General features: G+C 37.2%; 1 protein-coding gene across 3 annotated transcripts in view; it reads right to left on the bottom strand.

Annotated features, from left to right (window-relative positions):
• Positions 1 to 22,841, bottom strand: part of ambra1a (autophagy/beclin-1 regulator 1a) — a 120,725-nt gene that overhangs the window by 78,864 nt on the left and 19,020 nt on the right. For 2 of the 3 annotated variants that reach the window (XM_079810852.1, XM_079810854.1), the window contains 3 exons: positions 21,543 to 21,617; positions 20,928 to 21,028; positions 1,176 to 1,286 (listed from right to left, as the gene is read on the bottom strand). In XM_079810852.1, coding sequence (XP_079666978.1) covers positions 1,176 to 1,286; positions 20,928 to 21,028; positions 21,543 to 21,617 — 287 coding nt within the window. The remainder of the gene's footprint in view (positions 1 to 1,175; positions 1,287 to 20,927; positions 21,029 to 21,542; positions 21,618 to 22,841) is intronic. The other variant, XM_079810853.1, reaches the window with a different exon arrangement.

The following is a 22,841-nucleotide window of genomic DNA, read 5'->3' as shown; positions in this document are numbered from 1 at the left end:
TCCTCTGAAAAAGCCATCTGATTGAACTTGACCAAACTGACACTGGGATGCACTTCTGCAAGCATGATATGCATTGTGCTGTTCTGTCTAATTTCTATGTTGTATTTTACAACATAGTACTATAGACTTTAACATCAGTGCTACTGTAATCATATCAGTTTTTATTGCCCTGTTTTTGGGAGATCTAAGTATTTAAAAATGACTGGGTCTTCAACAGAACTGACAAATAAAACTCTCAATCCACATCCAGATCCTCAGCAAGTCTGGCACAAGTGGGTTAAGAGATTTTTTTTTATTTTTTTTTACTTCCATACTGCAAAAAAAAAACCCACAGCATTCAAAACACTAATTTTCTCATGTATATCTGGCTATGTGTACGTGCCCTGAGGGATGCTAACCTTTGTTTTCTGAGATATTGAAGATTCTCACAGGCTGAACAGATGTTAGTGCCTAAGTGCTGCCAGGTGTGAGATCAAGCCCAGATAACAAGAATCACTCTGCAATCTTGTAATCAGTCATGGGTAATCGCCAAGAGCTTCCAGTAACGCTCATCGTGACAGAGAAAGAGAGAGGCGGGGAAGAAAATAACTCTAATATGTGACCAATTTCCTCTCCTGTCCATGGCATCTGCCCTCCATCAGCTGGCACTCTTGTGCTCATGGAGTGCTCACTATTACCTTGCTCTACAGCTACTCTCTATCACGGTGCAGCCTTTCACCTCACAACGATTTCTTCAAAATTGTGGGGTATTGAGGCATTTTGTGTTGCTGTTCAGGTGGATGGGCAAATATTACATTTCAGAAAGAGCGTGCCTTTCTGGAAAATCCCACAAAAAAACACCATTGAAAACAGGGGGAATACACTTCACAATTCAATCAGAACATATTTCATGGAATCACATTTTTTATCGATCATTTTGCTGTTTAAATACAAAATTCAGTCATGACTGAAATCAGGTCTCTTAGACTATGATCTGCCCCGTGACAGACAATTTAGACAGGTATATATGGTTTAAAACTTGTGTGGAATAAAGAAAATTAAAAATTAAACTTAGTAAACGATTCGAAATCATTAAAGAAAGAATCGGGATGCACCACTGCATTGATTCCCCCACAATCTCTGAAAATGCATCTGTTTGTCATTAATGGCTTTGATACATCCATTCAACCACTCACCATTACTGATCTCGGGCAAGTCGAATTTGGTGAAGTCCCACCACTGCAGACGATAGGTTGTGTTAGCGATGTTGCTGGCTACTGCAGATTGACCATCGCCGATTACAGCACCTTATAACACACACAAAAATAAAAAACAGTCAGTCATATAAATGACTGATTCAGCTTTTTAAAAAAATCCTATTCCTAACACTACCATTCCTAACACTACCAATTCCTAACACTACCATTCAAATGTTTGGTTTCTAAATCATGCTTTCTAAAATAGAACATTTTAATATTTCACAATATTACTGTTTTACTAATAAAATGCCGCCTTGTTGAGCATAAAATACTTCTTTCAAAAACATGAATAAATCTTACAACCCCAAACTTTTGAACGGTAGTGTATATCTGACAACAACAGCAACAGCAGATTACAAGAACAAGGAAAATGTAACATCATTCAACTAAAGAGACTGTTTTGTTTTGTTGCGGTTTACATGGCATGTCAGAGTGCAACCCCAAGGCCTGCACACTCAAGCAGAACACAGTGAAATTAATAACATGGGCCTTACTAATACTGGTCAAACCCACTGTGCATATTCTTGTTAGGTTAGAGATAGCAGATAAAAAGTAAAAATCAGGCAAAAGATTTATATCACACTTTAATAAATCTACAAATCCTCTTCTGCATCTGATCTAGACAATAACATTTAAGCCTTGTTTTGCCTCAGGAATCTCATCTATCTACGATAACTTCTTCCATAAAGAGTCCCTCAATGGTTAAATAAACCATATTACACTCCGGCCACTTAGCAAATCAGACAACACACTCGCCACTCGTCTCTTCCTGCAACATAACTCTTCTCTGAGGTAAACAAGGAAATGTCAGGCTGTCCTCTCCAGTGCTCAGACCTGTCACCGTAATTACAGGAGGGAAGAGGGAAGGCTTTGGCCAAACAGTACACTTAGAGGTCCATTTGCCAGTAGAGGGTCGATCCTGGGCCTGACCAACAGATTAGATTTGCCTGTTATGACCTGAACTCAAGGAGACGTAATGCAGACATAAATATCTATTACGCAGCTTCCCCCTGCATTCTGCTGTCTGCCCATTACGGCCCACAGACACCCAGGTGCAGTGAGCTGGCATTCAGACGGGCTTTCAGGAGCTGCTGTAACAGCCATGGACTAATGAGCTGGAGAGCTTCTCTTACTATAAAATACCCTTTGGGAAACAGAATGATATGGACTTTACACCAAACCTAACCTGAATTACAACACATCTAAGAGTGCTATGTAGGATAACAGAAAGTTCGCTATGTGTAAATAAAAGCAAATATCATTTACACTACCATTCAAAAGTTTGGTGTCGGTAATCATTTAAAATATTTGATCTTCTCTTTCATGCTTACAAAGGCTGCATTTATTTGAGAACTGTAAAAACAGTAATAATGTGAAATATTATTACAATTTAAAATAACTATAGTGTTTTTCTATATAATATATGTAATTTTGTAATTTATTTATAATGCAATTGATTCCTGTGATGGCAAATCTGAAGTTTCAGCATCATTACAGTTTTCAGTGTCACATGATCTTTCAGAAATCCTTTAATGGGGGGGGGGGGGGGGGGGGGTATAATGGTATTTCATGCATTCTGACTTATTTACACTGTTAAAGAGCTGGATGTTCATGGTAAACATGGCCAATTTTTTTAATAATTTGTTGGACATATGACAGAGTATTTCTGTGCCAAATAAACTTTTTTTCGATTATGGCCATGTATTACGTCAAAATGGTTGGAATTCCTTGTATGGACACTTCTCCAGGAAGAGCGCGTGCGAGAGTGCGCCCATCAAGGTGCTTCGTTCGGGCTAGCGGTTTTTAGACCACAACATCAACAATATCACTAAAGAAGTGTGTTTCTGGTTGTGAGGGAAAGATAACCTTGTTCAGCTTCCCAAATAACCCAGCGTTAAGGAAACATTGGATGCAGTTTGTTTTCCAGAGCAGCAATGGAGTTCTGCAAGTGTTTGTTTGTTTGTTCCCGGTCACGAGTCGAAACAATCAAATGTCTGGGTTTTATTGGCAATTGGTGCGCAAGTACTTATAATGTAAACAACACGAACGTATAGTGAATAGAAAGTTATCCAGGGAGGGATAATGTCACGGATGTATTGTGTGTGTGTGTGTGTGTGTGTTTGTTTGTCATAGGTGTGTGTGTGTGTGTGTGTGTGTGTGTGTGTGTGTGTGTCTCTCTTTATCTCCGCCCACTGCACTCCTCAACAAGTTTGGTTGTTTTTGGAAAGAGTCAGGACAGCATATCTGTCTTTTATAAATCTAATAAAACAAAATATTTTTTGAGATATTAAGGATGCAATGCTACTCTGTAGGTATTCAAAATTAACATGAAATTGGCTGAAACTGTGTGTTACCCCCCCTTTAAATATGCTGATTTGGTGCTCAAGTAACATTTCTTATTATTATCAATAATGAAAAGAGTTGTGCAGCTTAATATTTTTTGCAGAAACTGAGATACATTTTTCACCAGGATTCTTTAATGAAAAGAAAGTTCAACAGCATTAAAAAAAATTATAAATGTGTTTACTGTCACTTTTGATCAATTAAATGCATAATTGCTGATGCAGATTTTTTTTTTTTTTTAAAGAAAACCTTACTTACCCCAAACTTTTGAATAGTAGTGTAAGTTTTAGCCATATCGACAGAGAGAAGAAAGGGGAAGCTTTTGCAGGGGAAATAAGGAAAGACAGAATGATGGACAGAACTGAGATGAGCGTGTTGAATGAAACTGAATCCTCAAAGTCTTTACAATAAAAAGTGCAGGTCAACAACGAGGCAAATCATAAAAGAAAATGCTCAAAAAAGTAATTAATATGACAGACATGTAAACCACATCCGTGTGAAACAAAGTCATCTTCAAACAACAAAGGAGATAATTAATCGTTTTACTGTAACATGGTTTTATTTTAGAGACAGTTTAGAGGAGTGGGGTGGAACAGAAGAGTAACAGACAGATTTTACAAGAATGAACTACACTTATGTGACAATTTTACAGTAGGACGAGGGCGAGGGATTAAGTATTTATCATCTGTCACAGTGCAGTTATGAGCTAAACCTTTTTCACGGCCATCGTTTTCCTCATAGACACAAAACAAATTGCCCTGAAAAATTGAACTTTTGGGGGTGCCAAGTGCTTAAGAAGAATAGGTAGACAGAGGCTGCAGAGACAATGGGGGATACATTCATTTAAAGTTTCAGTCATTTACACATTCACAGATTAAAAAATAAAAAAATAAACTGCCAAGAATGGAGAGGTATTTCAAAACACACAGCTCAAAGTTCACTGCAACACCTTGTTTGTTAAAGGAAGAGTTCACCCAAAAATATAATCATTTACTAATGTAATTTGCATAAAACACACCCAAAAATATCCATATAAGGGCTTTCCGCACATGCTTTCCTTTCCTTCATCGCTCTCGTCAAACTTGCTGCTGTTCACAGAGACACTCTTGCCCGGATCTTCGAGCAATGCTAAGTGTGCCATTCTCACAATAAACACCTTTTATACAGACCCGGATTACAGACCTCGCATTAGCCAGCTGTACATATGCATATATCTGCGTTATTCAGAAACACCTTGCAGCTGAAGCTATGACGCAGCTTTTCTTGTATATAATCGACTGTATTTAAGATTAAATGAAATGTTATTATTTAATAATTTTATATATGGAATATAATACAATTAATGCAATATACTTCAATGTAATTATAGTCATGTTAGGATGAAATATAGCTTCTTAACACGATTATAAAAACATACAGAGTAAGTTATTTTTGCATAGGCTACGTGTGGTTTCAGTTGTTCCTATTTTTTTCCGTAAATTTAGAAAAAAAATTATTACAAAATCTTTGGTGAATTGTGATTTGTTCTTACAATCATTCGTATCAAACGCATGCTAAGTGAATGAGACCCAATGTGTTCACAGTTTTGAGATGTCAAAAATAAGACAATCTGATATTTACACATTTGTTTGCCACTTAATGAAACAATATGGATGCTATAATCATATACAGTCACTGTAACAACTCCATTGGAACACATATTGTCACTAATTTGACGACGATATGATTCTATTAAAAACACCACTTCAGTTTTGTCTTCGGAAGAGAGAAAATTAACTAACAGAACTAACTGAAATTGAGCCAAATAAATAAAAAGGGTATATGAGCAAATAGGCATATGTTAACACTATATTGTGTAGAATGTTTAATGAATGTTTTAATCAATGATTCTCAAGCATGCCCTCAAATGGTCATATGTAAGGCTTCGTTTATAGAGCATGGCAAAGAGCAAAAGTGAGAGCATGTGTTTTCTGGCTGGTTAAACTGTCAGGTGTTGTTCAGAAAGGAGAGTCCGTCACAGGTGGATAAACAGTAGACAAACCACCAGGACACATCGTTACACACACTACCTCAACCATCTGAGGTCTATGCCAAAAAGCTCAGATTCATGTCACATTCTCTTAATGTTAGGATTCACTTAACATTTTGTGAATCTCAAAAATACAGGGTCAGATGATCAAATGGTTCTGTGTTAAACTAGGCAAATGCACTGAGAGACAATTTGAAAGTTTGTATGATTAGTTTGACAGGTCTCAGAGTCTTGGCAGGATCAGCGCTTCCCGCCCTGCTGGCTGATTAAACTTCTGCTCAAGACCAATTACAATCTCAGCACTCACAGGCACAGGCAGTTAGCACTGACGAGGACAAGTCTGCACCTTTTCACACAGAGCAGGAAAGCTGTTACAACCGTTAACTAGTCACCAATCCAGCTGGCATGACCACTGCAATGTTGTCTGGATACAGTTCAGCAGCCCAGTATGTCATAATGCTGTGTCATCTGGAGAGATTTTGATTGCATGAACAACAGATCTGACAAGCTGCATCCTCTTTCGCTTTACCCAGAGGCTGCCGCTCTCAAAAGGCGACAGTATCAAAGGGATGAAATGCAAATATCAATAGAAATTGAACTCCAGTAGATCAGTTAAGCAAGCATGTTGTCACTTCAGTCTTGCAAATCATCATTTGCCCCACACCAAAGCTTTTACAGACAACAGTTTTCTCTTTGAGTCTAAATGTATCTATCACATTTGTTTAAGGCGTCTCCATTTGATGATGTGATTTGCCAAAGAGAATATATTAAGCATAGACTATGTTCGGAATAGCACACTAGTCAAAACATTTTTAAACAAATGGATCAATGATGGCAAAAATGTTATACACATACACTACAGTTCAAAAGTTTGGGTCAGGTAAAATCTTTTAATGTTCTCTTATAATAACCAAGGCTCTATTTATTTGACTAAAAATACAGTAATATTCTTTGCAATACTGTCATAATTGAAAATATCTTTATATATTTTAAAATGTAATTTATTTATAGTGACTGCAAAATGTTCAGCATCATTACGCCAGTCTTCAGTGTCACCAGATCCTTCAGAAATCATTATAATATGCTGATTTGATGCTTAAGTAACACTGCTTATAATTATTACTATTATTATTATTATTAATGTTGAAAGAAGTTGTGCTGCTTTATAGGCTTTGAAAGTTCAAAAGAACAGCATTTATCTGAAATAGAAAGTTTTTGTAACACACTACTGTTCAAAAGTTTGTGGTCAGGTCAGTAAGATTTATTATTGATTTATTATGATTATTTTGGAAATTAATTATAGAAATTAATACTTTTATTGCAGCAAGGATGCATTAAACTGATTAAAAGTGACAGTAAAGACATTCATAACGTTAAAAAAGATTTTTATTTCTAAAAAATGCTGGGTTTTTTTATTCATCAAAGAATAAACTGTTTTCAACACTGATAATAATAATACATGTTTCTTATCAGCTTATTAGAATGATTTCTGAAGGATCATGTGACGCTGAATACTGGAGTAACGATGCAGAGAATTCAGCGTTGCCATCAAAGGAATAAATTACATTTTACAATATATTCAAATAGAAAACAGTTATTTTAAATTGTAAAAAATATTTCACAATATTACAGTTTTTGCTGTATTTTGGATCAAATAAATGCAGCCTTGATGAGCAGAAGAGACTTTAAAAATTTAAAAATCTTACCGATCTAAAACTTTGGAACAGTGTTTATATATTATACACACACACACACACACACACACACACACACACACACACACACACACACACACACACACACACACACACACACACACACACACACACACACACACACACACACACACTAAACAATAATTTAAGTTATGTGTCCACAATATTTCATACTGTATTATGATATAATGCATTACACAACAATAATGCAACAAACATTTTACATCACATTTATTTCAATGCAGTCAGTATACAGTATATACCGCATAGTATTCAGTAAGCCGCAAGCTACTATTTGATTCCTTCTCAACAGTATCTCAGACTCTAGAAAATAGTTAGGATATGTATAATAGTTAGGATGGGATACGTGACCCCTGACTTCTGAGTCTGTTGCTAATGTTAAAGAATAAAGAGCAGCTGAGGGGCATTAATGATGCTGCACCTCTCAAAAACAGGTCACTGTATACCTGAAGCTGCCCATAAAGACAAATACAAGAAACAAGAAAAAATGTGAGGGAGAGAGAAAGAGAGAGACCTGACCTGAACTCTCCATAGACTCAGCTGTGTTTTAAGAGCGGCTCTACTGAGTGTTTTAAGGAAAGATTACCCGAGGGAGTATTTGTATGGCATGTGGTGAGTGTGCCAAATGAGGTCATCATAAGTGACCCAATACAATAACTAAATTTAGGACGACTACCAAGAAAAGTGTGTTACTACTTGAAAAAAATTATTATATGAGTGCTTTTTCAAAATGGTTGAAATTTACTTCACACACCAAAACATAAATTACCAAAATGCCCATGCAGCAGAATTCAGTCATACGCCTTGTATATACTCACCAGCCTCTTCAGCAGAAAAGAGAGAGAGAGAGAGCTCTGGTGAAAGGACCATTGCATTAAAGATAATCGGGTCTGTGCTACAGTTTTTCATGCTCTGAAAAGTCCATATAAACAGGGTTTCTCTCTAACAATAAGAGCCTGAGGGATCCGTCAGGCCTGCAGCAATGGGTGGAGCAGGACTGAATGGATCAGAGCCGGGCTGAATTAGAGAGGGTCACTGTTCTCCATCACTACCCATTCATTCATTACACACTCCATCCTAAGGCCCTCCAGCTCTGGCTTTATCATACTCCCGAACTGTAGTTAAACAATATTTAATAAAACACACACCCTATATTTCTCTACCCCTTCATTCATTACCCCTTAAATGACCACAGATTCAATTTGAACAATGTAAAACTTACATCAGACTTTTCGACAACCAATTATATTTACTTAAGGCGGGGGGATCTCGAGTGGAATCTCATATTTTCATGAATACTTTTTGAGAACTTTTTTTAGGACATTATTGTGAACGATTTATCCATGTCTTTTACATTTTTATATATATATATATATATATATATATATATATATATATATATATATATATATATATATATATATATATATATATATACATATATTTAAAAACCTTGTAATGTTTACTTAAAGTAAGTCAATCTTCCGGTGCAAATGACAGATGCAAATTTTTTTTCAGTTTCATTGCAATTTACATTAAAGCGCTTAGGCGTGTGTCCAAGACACTCTGGCACTGATATGTTTGCTACACAAAATAAATACAATGCAGCTAGAATCATACCATCATTATATATTGGCATATCGTCCAGCCCTGCCCCTAAAATGCTCTTTGTTGATGCATTGAGGCATTATAATACACAACAGTAGAGCTGCACGATTATTAATAGTTAAAAGATCACAATCTCAATTCAAACACCCGAGTCATCTCATTCCTAAATGACAATGATTCACCTGTGTCTATTAAACATTTAACAAAATCACACCGGAACATTCAAATCTGCAGCTGAGCTAGAGTGAGAAGTTTTCATGTATAGGTATGAAACAGCTTCACATATAGTCTTTTCAACCACAAAGTTTCATTATTTCTGTAATATTGGGATAAAAATTGTATAGATCGGATATGATTTCTACACCATTTTTACTACATCAAAATAGTGCAAATCACTTTTTGAAAGTAACTTGGTGCTTCAAATGTATCAGTATATTCAACACAGTGGTGGAAAAAGTACTTGAAAGCCACACTTGAGTGTAGATAAAAGTATAGATATCTTACCGGAAAATGACTTTGGTAGAAGTTAAAGTCGCTGTTTAGAACATTACTTGAGCAAAAGTATGTGATATTTATTGTACTTATGTATGAAAAGTTTTATTATTATTTTTAAATATTAAATGTTCTTAAGTATTGAAAGTAAAAGTACTAGTAAATGCAAAATATAAAAGGAGCAAAACATTTTTTGTAAAAATTGTTCTATACACAGTTTGAGCAGCAAGATTGTGTTCAGTTTTAACTCCCTTTCTTCCATTTTGATTTCTTTGAATTAAAAAAGGCAAAATATTTATTGTACGTTTTAAATATAATAATACTAATATATTAATTATACCTTGATCATTCATGTTAATTCATAGTACAGTAACTAATGTAAGAGACAACTTTAAAATGTTAAATGTATTAGTACATTTTGACATTAACAATGAACAATACTGTTATTGGCCTAATTTAATGTTACAAATGGACTTGTAAAGTGTTACCAATTCATTGAAGCATATCATTGAAAATATTTGAAATTATTATATGCATATGTACAGGGAGTGCAGAATTATTAGGCACGTTGATTTTCTGATCATATTTTTTTTCCAGGCACATTTGACCAATTCCAAACCACAGTAATCCTAATAACTACTATTGATTTAGTATTTAATAATGTATAAGTGATATATAATTGTTCATGAAGGCTGGAAATGAAAATCACCTTATATTCAGGTGTGCAGAATTATTAGGCATGTTTTCTTTTACAGATAAATTGAGCCAAAAAAGAGATTTAACTCAGACTGAAAAGTCAAAAAGTATTAAATGCCCATGAGAAGGATGCAATACTAATGCAATACTAGACATTGCAGTTAAGGCGTGACCATTGGACAGTGAAATGCTCGTTGGGTCAGCAGGGTCAGACAAAAACAGGTGGTGAAGAAAAGACACCTATTAACTGCAAAAGAATTAAGAATTAAGGTGAAGAATTAAGGGTGAAACCATCAGGAACCCTTTAGTCTCCAGCGCCACCATTTTCCAGAGCTGCAACCTACCTGGAGTCTCCAGAAGTGCAAGGTGTCAGGATCTCAGAGACTTCAGTTAGGTAAAGAATTCTAAAAAATGACCCCCACTAGATAAGAATCACAAGCTGAAGTGTTGTAAAATACATGAAGAAGGTTTTTTTATAGGCTTTATGGACAGATAGGTTGAGAGTGACTCTTGAAGGACCAGCACCACATCCTCTAGTACCATTGTTTGAAGAATTCATCTTCCAGAATCTGGCAGTACGTTTTGGGAGTTCATTTTTAGTCCATCTCTGCAAAACGGACTTCAGGATGGACTAAAATGAACTCCCAAAACGTACTGCCAGATTCTGGAAGATGAATTCTTCAAACAGTGGTACTAGAGGATGTGGTGCTGGTCCTTCAAGAGTCATTCTCAACCTATAAAACCTATAAAGCCTATAAAAAAGCAGGCTTCATGTATTTTACAACACTTCAGCTTGTGATTCTTATCTAGTGGGGGTCATTTTTTAGGATTCTTTACCTAACTGAAGTCTCTGAGATCCTGACACCTTGCACTTCTGGAGACTCCAGGTAGGTTGCAGCTCTGGAAAATGGTGGCGCTGGAGACTAAAGGGTTCCTGATGGTTTCACCCTTAATTCTTCACCTTAATTCTTAATTATTTTGCGGTTAATAGGTGTCTTTTCTCCGCCACATGTTTTTGCAGATCCTGCTGACCCAACGAGCATTTCACTGTCCAATGGTCATGCCTTAACTGCAATGTCTAGTATTGCATTAGTATTGCATCCTTCTCATGGGCATTTAATACTTTTTGACTTTTCAGTCTGAGTTAAATCTCTTTTTTGGCTCAATTTATCTGTAAAAGAAAACATGCCTAATAATTCTGCACACCTGAATATAAGGTGTTTTTAATTTCCAGCCTTCATGAACAATTATATATCACTTATACATTATTAAATACTAAATCAATAGTAGTTATTAGGATTACTGTGGTTTGGAATTGGTCAAATGTGCCTGGAAAAAAAATATGATCAGAAAATCAACGTGCCTAATAATTCTGCACTCCCTGTATATTATATGTATACTTTCACACGTTATTTGCTTCTATTTTAGAACACTTGATAATTATTAGTTACTAAGAAAAAACTGAACTCGAATGCATTTCTGAGATGTTATGTTTCTGTCGACTGCATGATAAGGATACAGTTTAAATATGCAATTTCACTCGATAACGAATGCATAAAAGCGAACAAATGGATAAAAACTAATGCAAATAGATGGTAATAATCGTGACAACAGTTGGGTCAGATTTGCGTGTGTTTTTGTCACATTGTTTTAACCGCTTGAGGTACTAATGTTCCTCTCAGCCTCAACAGCTGCTGTTCTCCACTAATGTAGCATTTAGTCAACTTTATAGTGATATGAAACCCTGTACTATAGCGTACTGTATAACACACATTTTTTTTGTCTATGTTTTAAATCTGTTTTTGAAGTATCCCGCTCTGTGCAGTACGCAGCCTCATGTCACGTGTCAGAACAAACTCTACAAGGCCTCCTTTTTATTTCGCATCTAGGAGGCCACTCTCATACTGTATAATGACAGAGGACACTTCTCAGCCGCAACGGACGTATCCCGGAAAATGAAATCAACTGCGGTTGTGCGAGCACTTGTTTGCACATGCTTGCTTGTAGTCTGTGTTCTTCCGAGTTTATTTTGTACTAAGTAACGAAATGCTTTGGGGAAATGTATCAGGGGAAAAGTATACATTTTATTTAAGAAATGTAGTGGAGTAAAAGTAAAAGTCGACAGAAATATAAAAAGTAAAGTGCAGATTCTCCCCAAAAATACTCAAGTACTGTAATGAAGTATTATGACTGATTCAACGATTGTATCAATTACATTGTTACTTACAACACTAGGTGGCAACAAGTGACTGTTAAAAAATGTATTTGAATTGATACATTGAATCATTTATTCAAGAAATTTGTTCTATATGTGTGTGTGTGTATATCTATGTGTGTGACACACACACAAACAGTACACATATACTTTGCAGTATTAGTATTAAGTTTTGTTTTTTATAACATGTTAAACTTGAAATTAAAGTGCTATTGGTGCGTTTAAGTCTTGTCAAAAAGATCGCATTTACGAGCTGAGTGAACATGAACACCACCACGAAGTCGTGAATACGAGTGGGAAGCTCGAGATTTTCTTTAAGCCCAGATGTTGATGAATGTCAGTGAGAAACGTGGTGGAATACCACAATACTTAAAGGTATTTATTTAGCAGCAGATAATAAGCTAATTCCCTGGACAAAATATAATGCCATCGTAATATATAATGTAATATGCAATGATAAAGTTTTCAGTGGCTTCATAAATTAATTTAAAAACATTAAAAAGTAAAACACACCTGATGCACATTCTTTGTTCTTAATTTTCTGGAAGTAGAGTTTAAAAACCTTGCTGTATTTTTATTTAGTTCATTAAGAGAAGGTACACCACCATCTTGCTTTGACGAAATGCACTTGAATGCATTTGACGTCGTAAAACACCACTTCCCAACACGCGAAAGACGAACTTCCCAGGAGGACTTGAACCTACCATATAATCTAAAAATTACTTTGAAAAATGTTTGCCCTCCTCTAAAATTTCCATTTGGATAATCAGGCTCTCAAAAGAAAGTAATTGAAGAGCCCTGATCTAAGTGCAGAAAAATGAGTACACAGCAATAGCAGAGAAAGAGAGAGAGCAAGTGAGAGAGAAATCCTGGGCATGTGAAAAGTTGTGTCTAAATGTTTGTGTGTGTGTGTGTGTGTGTGTGTGTGTGTGTGTGTGTGTGTGTGTGTGTGTGTGTGTGTGTGTGTGTGTGTGTGTGTGTGTGTGTGTGTGTGTGTGTGTGTGTGTGTGTGTGTGTGTGTGTGTGTGTGTGTGTGTGTGTGTGTGTGTGTGTGTGTGTGTGTGTGTGTGTGTGTGTGTGTGTGTGTGTGTTTGCGCCCTGTGCTGTAGGGCTTGTATAAAGTTGTCAAAGAGCAGTTAGAGAAGGAGAATACTTGACGGAGAGGGAATGTGTGCTGGTAATTGCCGTCAGTTTGGATATTTGCACTGGAGTTCACAAATAACAGTCCTCCCCTCTCATCTTAGAAAAAGGACCAATCATACCTCATGGCTATGCAACTACCCTCTGCAATACAATATAATAGGAGTCCACAAAACTACGCCTATAACTGAACTTTAATCCCAAGAGTGATTATTGGATGCTGGTAAAGTAATTCTCTATTTAAAAACAAAAAAATTAAATATGATTAGTTCACCTCCAGTGCACTTAACAATTAGTAAAAACTAGATAAAGTACTGATTTAACAATAATTCACAGTTAATTTATGCACATAATTCATCTTGCCACTGAAAAATCTCAAATGACCGTAATAAATGTTCCAACATTGACATGGACATGCAATTTTTAACATCACAGCTGCACAAGATATTTCACCCAAAAAAATATAATTCTGTCACCATTAACTACATGAACCCCATTGACTTTCACAGTACACAAACAGCAAAAATATTCACAATATCTTGTGCTTCCAGTTGTGTACTATACATACAGGGGTGCACGTAAAAATAAACTATGCACTGCAGAAAATATGGAAAACATCTTGCCATTTTTGGGGACAGGGACACGTTTACTTACGTTTATCTCTGGTAAGATAGCCATCATGATAAGTGTGTTCATTAATTATTAGGGGTGCAACGGATCGCAGTTGATCCGTGATCCATGCGGACCAGGCCCCACGGTTGTGGCACAGGCACACATGTGACACCTCGAAGCGCACACGCAGAGGCAGAGAGGCAGAGAGAGAGAGAGAGAGAGAGAGAGAGAGAGAGACGGACACACACACATTTCAGACAGCGCTCAAACACTGAATTAATTAGGGGTTCAAGCCTGTAAGGCTGAAACCCTATTGTAATTGTTAATTTTCCCATGATGCATCATTCTCCATCTAAAACTGATCGGGCAGACCAAACCGTAAGTCGTAGAGACATGAAACTTTCAGGGCTGGTAGTACTCACAACGACTACCAGCGTCACCGAGGCATGCCCCGACCGGCCTGACGGGGGCGCTACAACAAGCAAAAGTACAAAATAGGATTGCCTCATCACCCTGGGAAAAATGTCGGGTATTTTGGCTTTTTTCAAAAACCTACTTATGTGAGCTAGTCCTAGGTTTTTGGCCCGACCGGAACCAAATCAGCGCAGCAAGATTCTCTGGAGTCTGAATGTCAAAAGTTATCAAAAAAAGTGCAAATTTGAGTTTCGGCAAAATGTTCGTGGTGGGAGGAGCCACTTTTACTTCATTGGCCATAACTCGTCAACGGAACGAGCTATCTTCACCAAACTCAGCACGTCTGTGTAAGAGCTCATTCTGTGGCAGCATGAAAAAGGACGCAGCGACTGGCCACTTGGCGGCGCTATAAAGGTTAAAAAGGTGTCAAAAAGATGCATTTCAATGGAAAATTCCATTATATGGCTGAAAGCGTCCCTCTTCCGGCCTGATTTGCATACAGCTTTACCAAATCGGGCATGCACATGCATCACGTGATCCCAAAGAAGCTTGCAAACTGTTATGGCCATTAATGGTGGTTTAACTCGTATAAAGGTGAAAAAATTATCTATATTATCCTATGCAAAATGACCATTAAATGACTGAAAAAGGGTCTGCTCTGCGCAAAACTTCACCAAATTAGCTGAGCACGTGCACCATATTATTCGAAAGAAGCGTGCAAACTTTTGTGGAGATCGGGCCACCAGTAGAGGTACTACAGTTTAAAAGGTTTTTTAAAAAAACACTGCATTTCCATGATAAATGAGCTGAAAATGCGAAAATCGACCTTTGACCTCTCCGATGTGCATGTCAAAACGCTTGATAAAGTTTTTGTAACCAGCAGCTTAAAAAATCAAGCTCTGAGACCCTATACTTTATTTTTTTATAGGCTTTTTAAGGCCCTTTTTATGCCCTCTGTTATTAGGGGTTCAATAAGGGGTTATTAGGCTGAAACCCTATTGTAATTGTTAATTTTCCCATGATGCATCATTCTCCATCTAAAACTGATCGGGCAGACCAAACTGTAAGTCATAGAGACATGAAATTTTCAGGGCTGGCAGTACTCACAATGACTACCAGCGTCACCGAGGCACGCCCCGACCGGCCTGACGGGGGCGCTAAAGCAAGCAAAAGTACAAAACGGCTCATAACTCCTAAACCGTTAGGCGTGGGCTCAAGTGTCTTATATCCTTGGAATCCCTGTCTCAAGACGGACAAAGTGCATGCCTCGGATTGGCTCGCCCTTCAGGCGCCAATTTCGAGAATTTTTTTTTTTTGTTGAAAAAACTACTTTTGCCAACTACTCCCACATTTTTTCCCTGATCGGAACCAAACCAATGTAGAAATGTTCTTTGGAGAGAGACTATTAATAATTATGAAAAAAATCTAATTTTTCGATTCATAGTTGCTAAGGGGAACCAAAATGTTCAACGTGTCAGGGGCCACTTTAAGTAAAATGACTAGAACTTCTGAACGGAACAAGATATTTTCACTAAACTCGGTTCACATGTCTATGAGCTCAAACTTCGGTCACTTGAAACAAATTGCGATGATTGGCCACTTGGTGGTGCTGTAAGAAGAAAAAATGTCATGAAAATGGCTATAACCACACCCAACCATTAGTCTGATAATAATTGACATGCAGTATCTTTGTCCAGGGTGTCATGATAGTCTATGAGAACATTGGCATATCTCAAAAAACTCAGTTTGCATCACCGGCACAATGCCTTGAAGGAGCCTAAGAAGTTTCAAGCCAATGTTTTTCACAAAAATCACCTCCTTAGACTCCTGAATACTTTCCGAGTCCAACTATACCAAACATGGCAGGTTTTGCCTTATGGTTTGTGTAACAGTGTATTTAGCCTTACAAAACTTTTGCTTTTATCTTCGAAACTGCTAGTCCAATTGAGACAAAATCATCACAGGAAATTTGATAACATAGGTCAATAGCTAAACAACAATGTCCAAATGTCAAAACTATGATAGGAAGTGAAATCCAATCAATGATGCCCAAGGGTCATTTTTATACTCTCATAAATATACTGTAAGTGTCTATAACGGGGTGTCCAATCCTGCTCCTGGAGGGCCACTGTCCTGCAGAGTTTAGCTCCAACCCCAATTCAACAGGTCTTATTAGGCATACTAGAAACTTTCAGACAGGGGTGTTCAGGCAACTTGGAGCTAGACTCTGCAGCAGGACAGTGGCCCTCGAGGACCGACTTTGGACACCCCTGGTCTATAACCTCAAAATTGAGTGAGATATTTACAACAAATTTCACACACATATGTATGGACACACTCTGAGGACACTTTAAAAAGTGGTGGAGATTGGGCAAGACGTGGTGCTATAACTACCAAAAACCTTTTTAAAATGTTCATTAAAAAAGTATTCCTTAGTAAATTGGCTGTAAAATATCTTTTTTCATCTATGATCGAAGTTTATTTATTTTTTTGGATCCCCATTAGCCAATGCCTAGGCAGTGGTTACTCTTCCTGAGGTCCCAACAAGTAAAAAAATACATTAAGCCACAACAATAAAAAGTCCATTAAACATACAAACCCAAAATTCATTCCAAATATAAAAATCAACGTTCCTTTAAAGATTTTTTACAACTTATTTTATTTTTAATTTTACTTCAAATATATAATATGCAATAGTAAATCATTCCATATTTCCTTTCCTCTATATGTTACAGTACGTTGTTTTACAGTAGTTTTCGAAACAAGAAGTAAAAAACATTCCTTTGATGCATGCCTGGTGTTGAAATTATGACTAGTTCTACTAAATAAAAGTTGACATTACAGGACATTAGGAATATTATTTCTTATAAAACAAAGCAGAGAGACAATCTTTAATTATCTTTAATTAATTATCTTTAATTAATAATCTGAAGTAGTTATTCTAATAGTATATTTGGCTTTGCTGAGTGACATTTCAGATATTACTCTGATTTATGGATCACCAAAATGTTTTTGGTTTTTGTCAAGTTTACAACCAACTTATTATTCTGTACCTACTTTGACCAATTGTAATTCCTCATCCAAAGCAGTAGACGACTGCTTAATTGATGTTGCAGTTAAATATAATATTGTTTAATCTGCATACATGACTGTCCGTGCACACTTTAAAACAAGAGGAAGTTTATTGGTAAAATAGAAAATAGTTATGGTCAACTTCCTTGAGGTACACCACATTGCAACTCTTTCACAACTGAAAAACTTCCAATGTAATCCCCTATTAAACAGATAACTTTCAAACCAATGTACAGTATGAAAAGTAATTGTGAAATAAAATATAACAATACTGTTCCTAATTTATTTTCCTCAGTCTGTGCTAAGCAATCATCTGTCATCTGTGTTAATGCTGTTCCTCTTGAGTGTCCCTCTCAATGTGCATGCTGAAAATTACTAAAGACTTACATTTTCTCACAAACTATTGTTTCCAACACTTTGCTAAGAACCATTAGCAAACTTATTGATCATATTTACGTTCACTTATTTTAAAGCAACATGAAACAATTTTCTTTTTCCTATTAATTTTCATTACTTAAATTCGTAATTTGCAATTGACCTCCCATTCCTCCTTCCTCACAGTTCTGTTAGCTGTACCCTTTGAATCTCTTATATGATCGTTTATAAGTTACTTTTGGTTTTCGAAGTGGTTACATGCTTGCTAAATAAAACATAATATATTTGTATGCATATGTGCTTAAAAGCCTTAAACTGCTTGAACCCCGATAAATGCTGCTTGCAGCTTTAATTCCTCTTTAGCGTTTACTTGCGATTGAACTGACACATATACACAATATTATGTCGAAATACCCGTCTCTACAACTATTCGCTCGGTTATGTTATAAGTGAACTGTTGACCGGATGCGTGTCAGTATATTCGGTCCATGCATTTGATCTTAAAGTGACAGCAGCCTAATATTCCTGCTGTTGTCTGTGTCATTAATGTTAATAAAATAAAATGTTAATAAAACAGCTTTAACCCCTTAAATGTCACCCCCCTTTTTGAGAATACACATGAAAATGCACTATCCAAACTTAAAGGGTGGGTCTAATGCTATTTCATGCATTCTGACTTATTTACACTGTTTAAGATTTGGATTCTAATGCTAAACATGGCCAAAATGTCAAAAAACGAGTTAGAGATATGACTGAGTATTCAGAGCAGCCAACTATTCAAAAAAACATAGAGTGAGATTTGGTGGGGCCAACCAAAATTTTGCCAAGTACAAAGCAAAAATTGCAAAAAATAAAATACAAAAATAATAATATAATAATAATAGCTTTATATATAAACAGTGTACCCCTACTTAAGCCAGTACATGTCCGGGCCCGTCTGAAGTTTGCTAGAGAGCATTTGGATGATCCAGAAGAGGATTGGGAGAATGTCATATGGTCAGATGAAACCAAAATAGAACTTTTTGGTAAAAACTCAACTTGTCGTGTTTGGAGGAGAAAGAATGCTGAGTTGTATCCAAAGAACACCATACCTACTGTGAAGCATGGGGGTGGAAACATCATGCTTTGGGGCTGTTTTTCTGCAAAGGGACCAAGACGACTGATCCGTGTAAAGGAAAGAATGAATGGGACCATGTATCGTGAGATTTTGAGTAAAAACCTCCTTCCATCAGCAAGGGCATTGAAGATGAAACGTGGCTGGGTCTTTCAGCATGACAATGATCCCAAACACACCGCCCGGGCAACGAAGGAGTGGCTTCGTAAGAAGCATTTCAAGGTCCTGGAGTGGCCTAGTCAGTCTCCAGATCTCAACCCCATAGAAAATCTTTGGAGGGAGTTGAAAATCCATGTTCCCCAGCGACAGCCCCAAAACTTCACTGCTCTAGAGGAGATCTGCATGGAGGAATGGGCCAAACTACCAGCAACCGTGTGTAAAAACCTTGTGGAGACTTACAGAAAATGTTTGACCTCTGTCATTGCCAACAATATATATATATATATACGTCAGGACGAGAGGAGAGGAGAGGAGAGGAGAGGAGAGGAGAGGAGAGGAGAGGAGAGGAGAGGAGAGGAGAGGAGAGGAGAGGAGAGGAGAGGAGAGGAGAGGAGAGGAGAGGAGAGGAGAGGAGAGGAGAGGAGAGGAGAGGAGAGGAGAGGAGAGGGACAGAATGATTGCTGCTTTGTAAAGTGAAGCCATGATGCTGTTTCCTGTGTGAGCTGGAGAGGGTTTGGAGAGGGGCATTTCTGAACCTCGTATCACACACTGCAATTAGTGTGGGCTGAAGATGCCTCTCTGTGTGGGAGAGAGAGAGAGTGCTGGTACGCAAAAGCAAGAAACAGTTCTGTGGATATATGCATTGTTTTGAATTGGCGCAGGATATGTGGGGAGTGGGATCTGTGAAGTAAGGGATGTCCGCCCTCACAAGCACTCAAAAGATGGCTGATAAAAATTTGCAATGATGGCCTTGAAAATAAGAACTGTGCTTGTTGTTTCCTAATTTTTTTCTGCCTCCACAGTATGTCTAGTAATTTACTATTCATTCACAACATCTGTTTGGTTCTTCCGCACTTCTGGAAGTTGTTGACTAAATGTAGGAAAGATGATCAGTGGCATATCCGATGCAGCTGGCTTCAAGATATTTTTAAATAACCCTGTAATGAGGGCATACAGGTGTATCAAGATGTATATTTCAAGACTAAGGTTGATCAGAAAGTTGCTTCGGAGATTGTTGACAGTAGGTTTGGTGTAAGAGGAAGAGAAATACAAAACCATAGATGTTTGCAATCAAGTGAAGGTGCCAGCATGTGTGTTTGTTCTGAATGGTTTTGTTCAGAATGGTTTTGTTCAAGAATAACACAGTAGCTGAAACAATATTTCCATAGCTAACACATTGCTAATGTCTCTGCAGCTATATACGGCTAAGACTAAAGGGATAGTTCACTCGAAAATTACAATTTGTTAATCTAAACTTGTTTAGTAGAATGTTCAGGCTACTTATTCCCAAACAACAAGCTCTAAAAAAACAAAAGACAAAAATTACTCCCATAATTAGTTCATACAACTTGAGTTTTATATGGCATCTGAAGCCCTTAGTGCTAATTATACATATTTGGGGCGACATGAATGTGAACAGATGATGCGCAGAAATTTTTATTTTCAGTTGAACTACCCCTTTAATGCAGAAAAGTCTAAACTAATATAACTACCGTTAAAGAGCCCTGCTGAGAGCCCTCCTAGCGAAAATAGCAGGGCGAGTGGGCGAATTAGCACTCGTCATTGACCTGACACATGACATTATACAAACATTTTTGGGAAGTTTCATCTCTGACAATGCCTTCAGTGAGTACCAGCCCATCTAATATTAGAAAACTCCTGTAGCTTTAGAGGGCGAACATACCTGCGAGGACCCTATTGACGGATGAGTGTGTTGCTAGGCCTGGCTGCCCTCGTTCATGGAAGATTCCAGCATACGGCAAAAACTCTGGCAGAAGGAACCGCCTGGGAGAGGTGGAGTGAAACAGAGGCAGAGTGAGTGAGAATGACTGAACATGTGAACCCAATACTTGATAGTTTTGAGGCTGTATAACACATCCATCAGCATTACATGCATATTTCACTGAGAAGATAATCCCATAATGCACTGCAATATATCCAGGATTTTTTTTTTTTATCAATTAAATGCAGCCTTGGTTATCATATAACACTTCATTGATTAGCTTTATAAAACTTTACTGCCCCCCACACTTTTGAATGGTAGTGTATATTTATAAAGTTTATATATATTATTATTAAAGTATTGTGTAATTTCTCTCACATAACTAGTATTGAAATCAATCAGTCAAGTCTCCTGTGCAATTCGCCTGCAGAGTGCTATTTGTATGGCACACAACACACTCTCAGATGGAAGCTGCCTGTGTAGGCAATAGGCAGAGAGGCAGCTCACTAGGTTTTGGAACAGAGTTAGAATGTGTTTCTGGTGTTTTTGGCGTAAACAGGGTAAAAGTATTCCTACCTGGGAACAAAGCGACCGAGGGAGGGGGCAGACATGCGTGCGTTACGAGGAGCCCTATGTCTGCTTCCATTGTCCCTGTACACACACACACACACACACACACACACACACACACACACACACACACACACACACACACACACACACACACACACACACACAAACACACACACACACACACACAAACACACACACACACACACACACAAAACTGGTCAGTAATAATAATAATAATAATAATAATAATAATAATCACTGGATCAATCATAAACTTGCTTAAAATCATTTGCCTTTTGCAATTTTGTAAAGTTGAGTCAAAATGTGAACACTTAATCAATCACAGTGCTTTAAGCATCTCTGCAATCACTTTTTAGCTGAATGAGAACATCAGTACGCTCACAAGGTAAGAGTGGGAATGATTGATAAAGAAGTGAAAGAAAAAAAGTTTATGAAAAAACATGATGGCCAACATAAATATTAATATGAAGGCTAACTGAAAGACTGATGAATTTCATAAATATTCTGATGAATATGGATGGATCTATGGTCCCAGACTGCAGCACTGAAAGCTGAACTCTCCAGCCAGCGGGTGGAATTATTCATCAGCTCAGAGGAGGGCATCTAATCCGTGCCAAAAAAAGAGAGAAAGAGAGGGAGAGAAGAGCTGCGTGGTTTAGAGTGGAGAGAAGCACTGATATTCAACTAGTGGAGGGGTTGGGAAGAGGGAAAGAAAGACATAGTTGGAGCATTAATGGTTCCATAAAAGGACCAATGACTAAAGCCCTGAGCACAGACTAGCTGGCTGCTTCCAAAAACACATTTTGCAAACAAATTAAAATAGCATTCGTATAATAAAAAATATGAGTCTGGACTTCATAACTGAGCTCCTAGAAATAAGAGAGTATTGCTCAGGTTTTTGAATGGCTGGTAATGAGATTGAAAGGGACATTTCATAATTTGCTTGTGGAAAAAACAATAGATTATTCACCAAATATTCTACAAAAAACAACCCAAAAACAACCCCCACATTTGTGCCCAATCTGCCTCTGCAGCGTCTTATCCAGTGTTTGAGTCTGGCATCTGTCATGCACAGCCTGGATCTCTTTCCCACCTACTCACATATCCCTTGGACTCTTATTTCATTAGAACCTATTATAGTCATTATATTTAACAAATTAATCAATATTATCATTAATATTATGTGGCTGGATAAATTTGTGTATATACTACTGTTCAAAAGTTTGGGGTCAGTCAGACTTAGTTTTGGAAAGATTAATATTTTTATTCAGCAAAGAAGCA

Source organism: Gobio gobio, assembly GCF_949357685.1.
Source record: "Gobio gobio genome assembly, chromosome: 2".
NCBI lineage: Eukaryota > Metazoa > Chordata > Actinopteri > Cypriniformes > Gobionidae > Gobio > Gobio gobio.
This window is presented reverse-complemented; position numbering and strand designations above follow the sequence as displayed.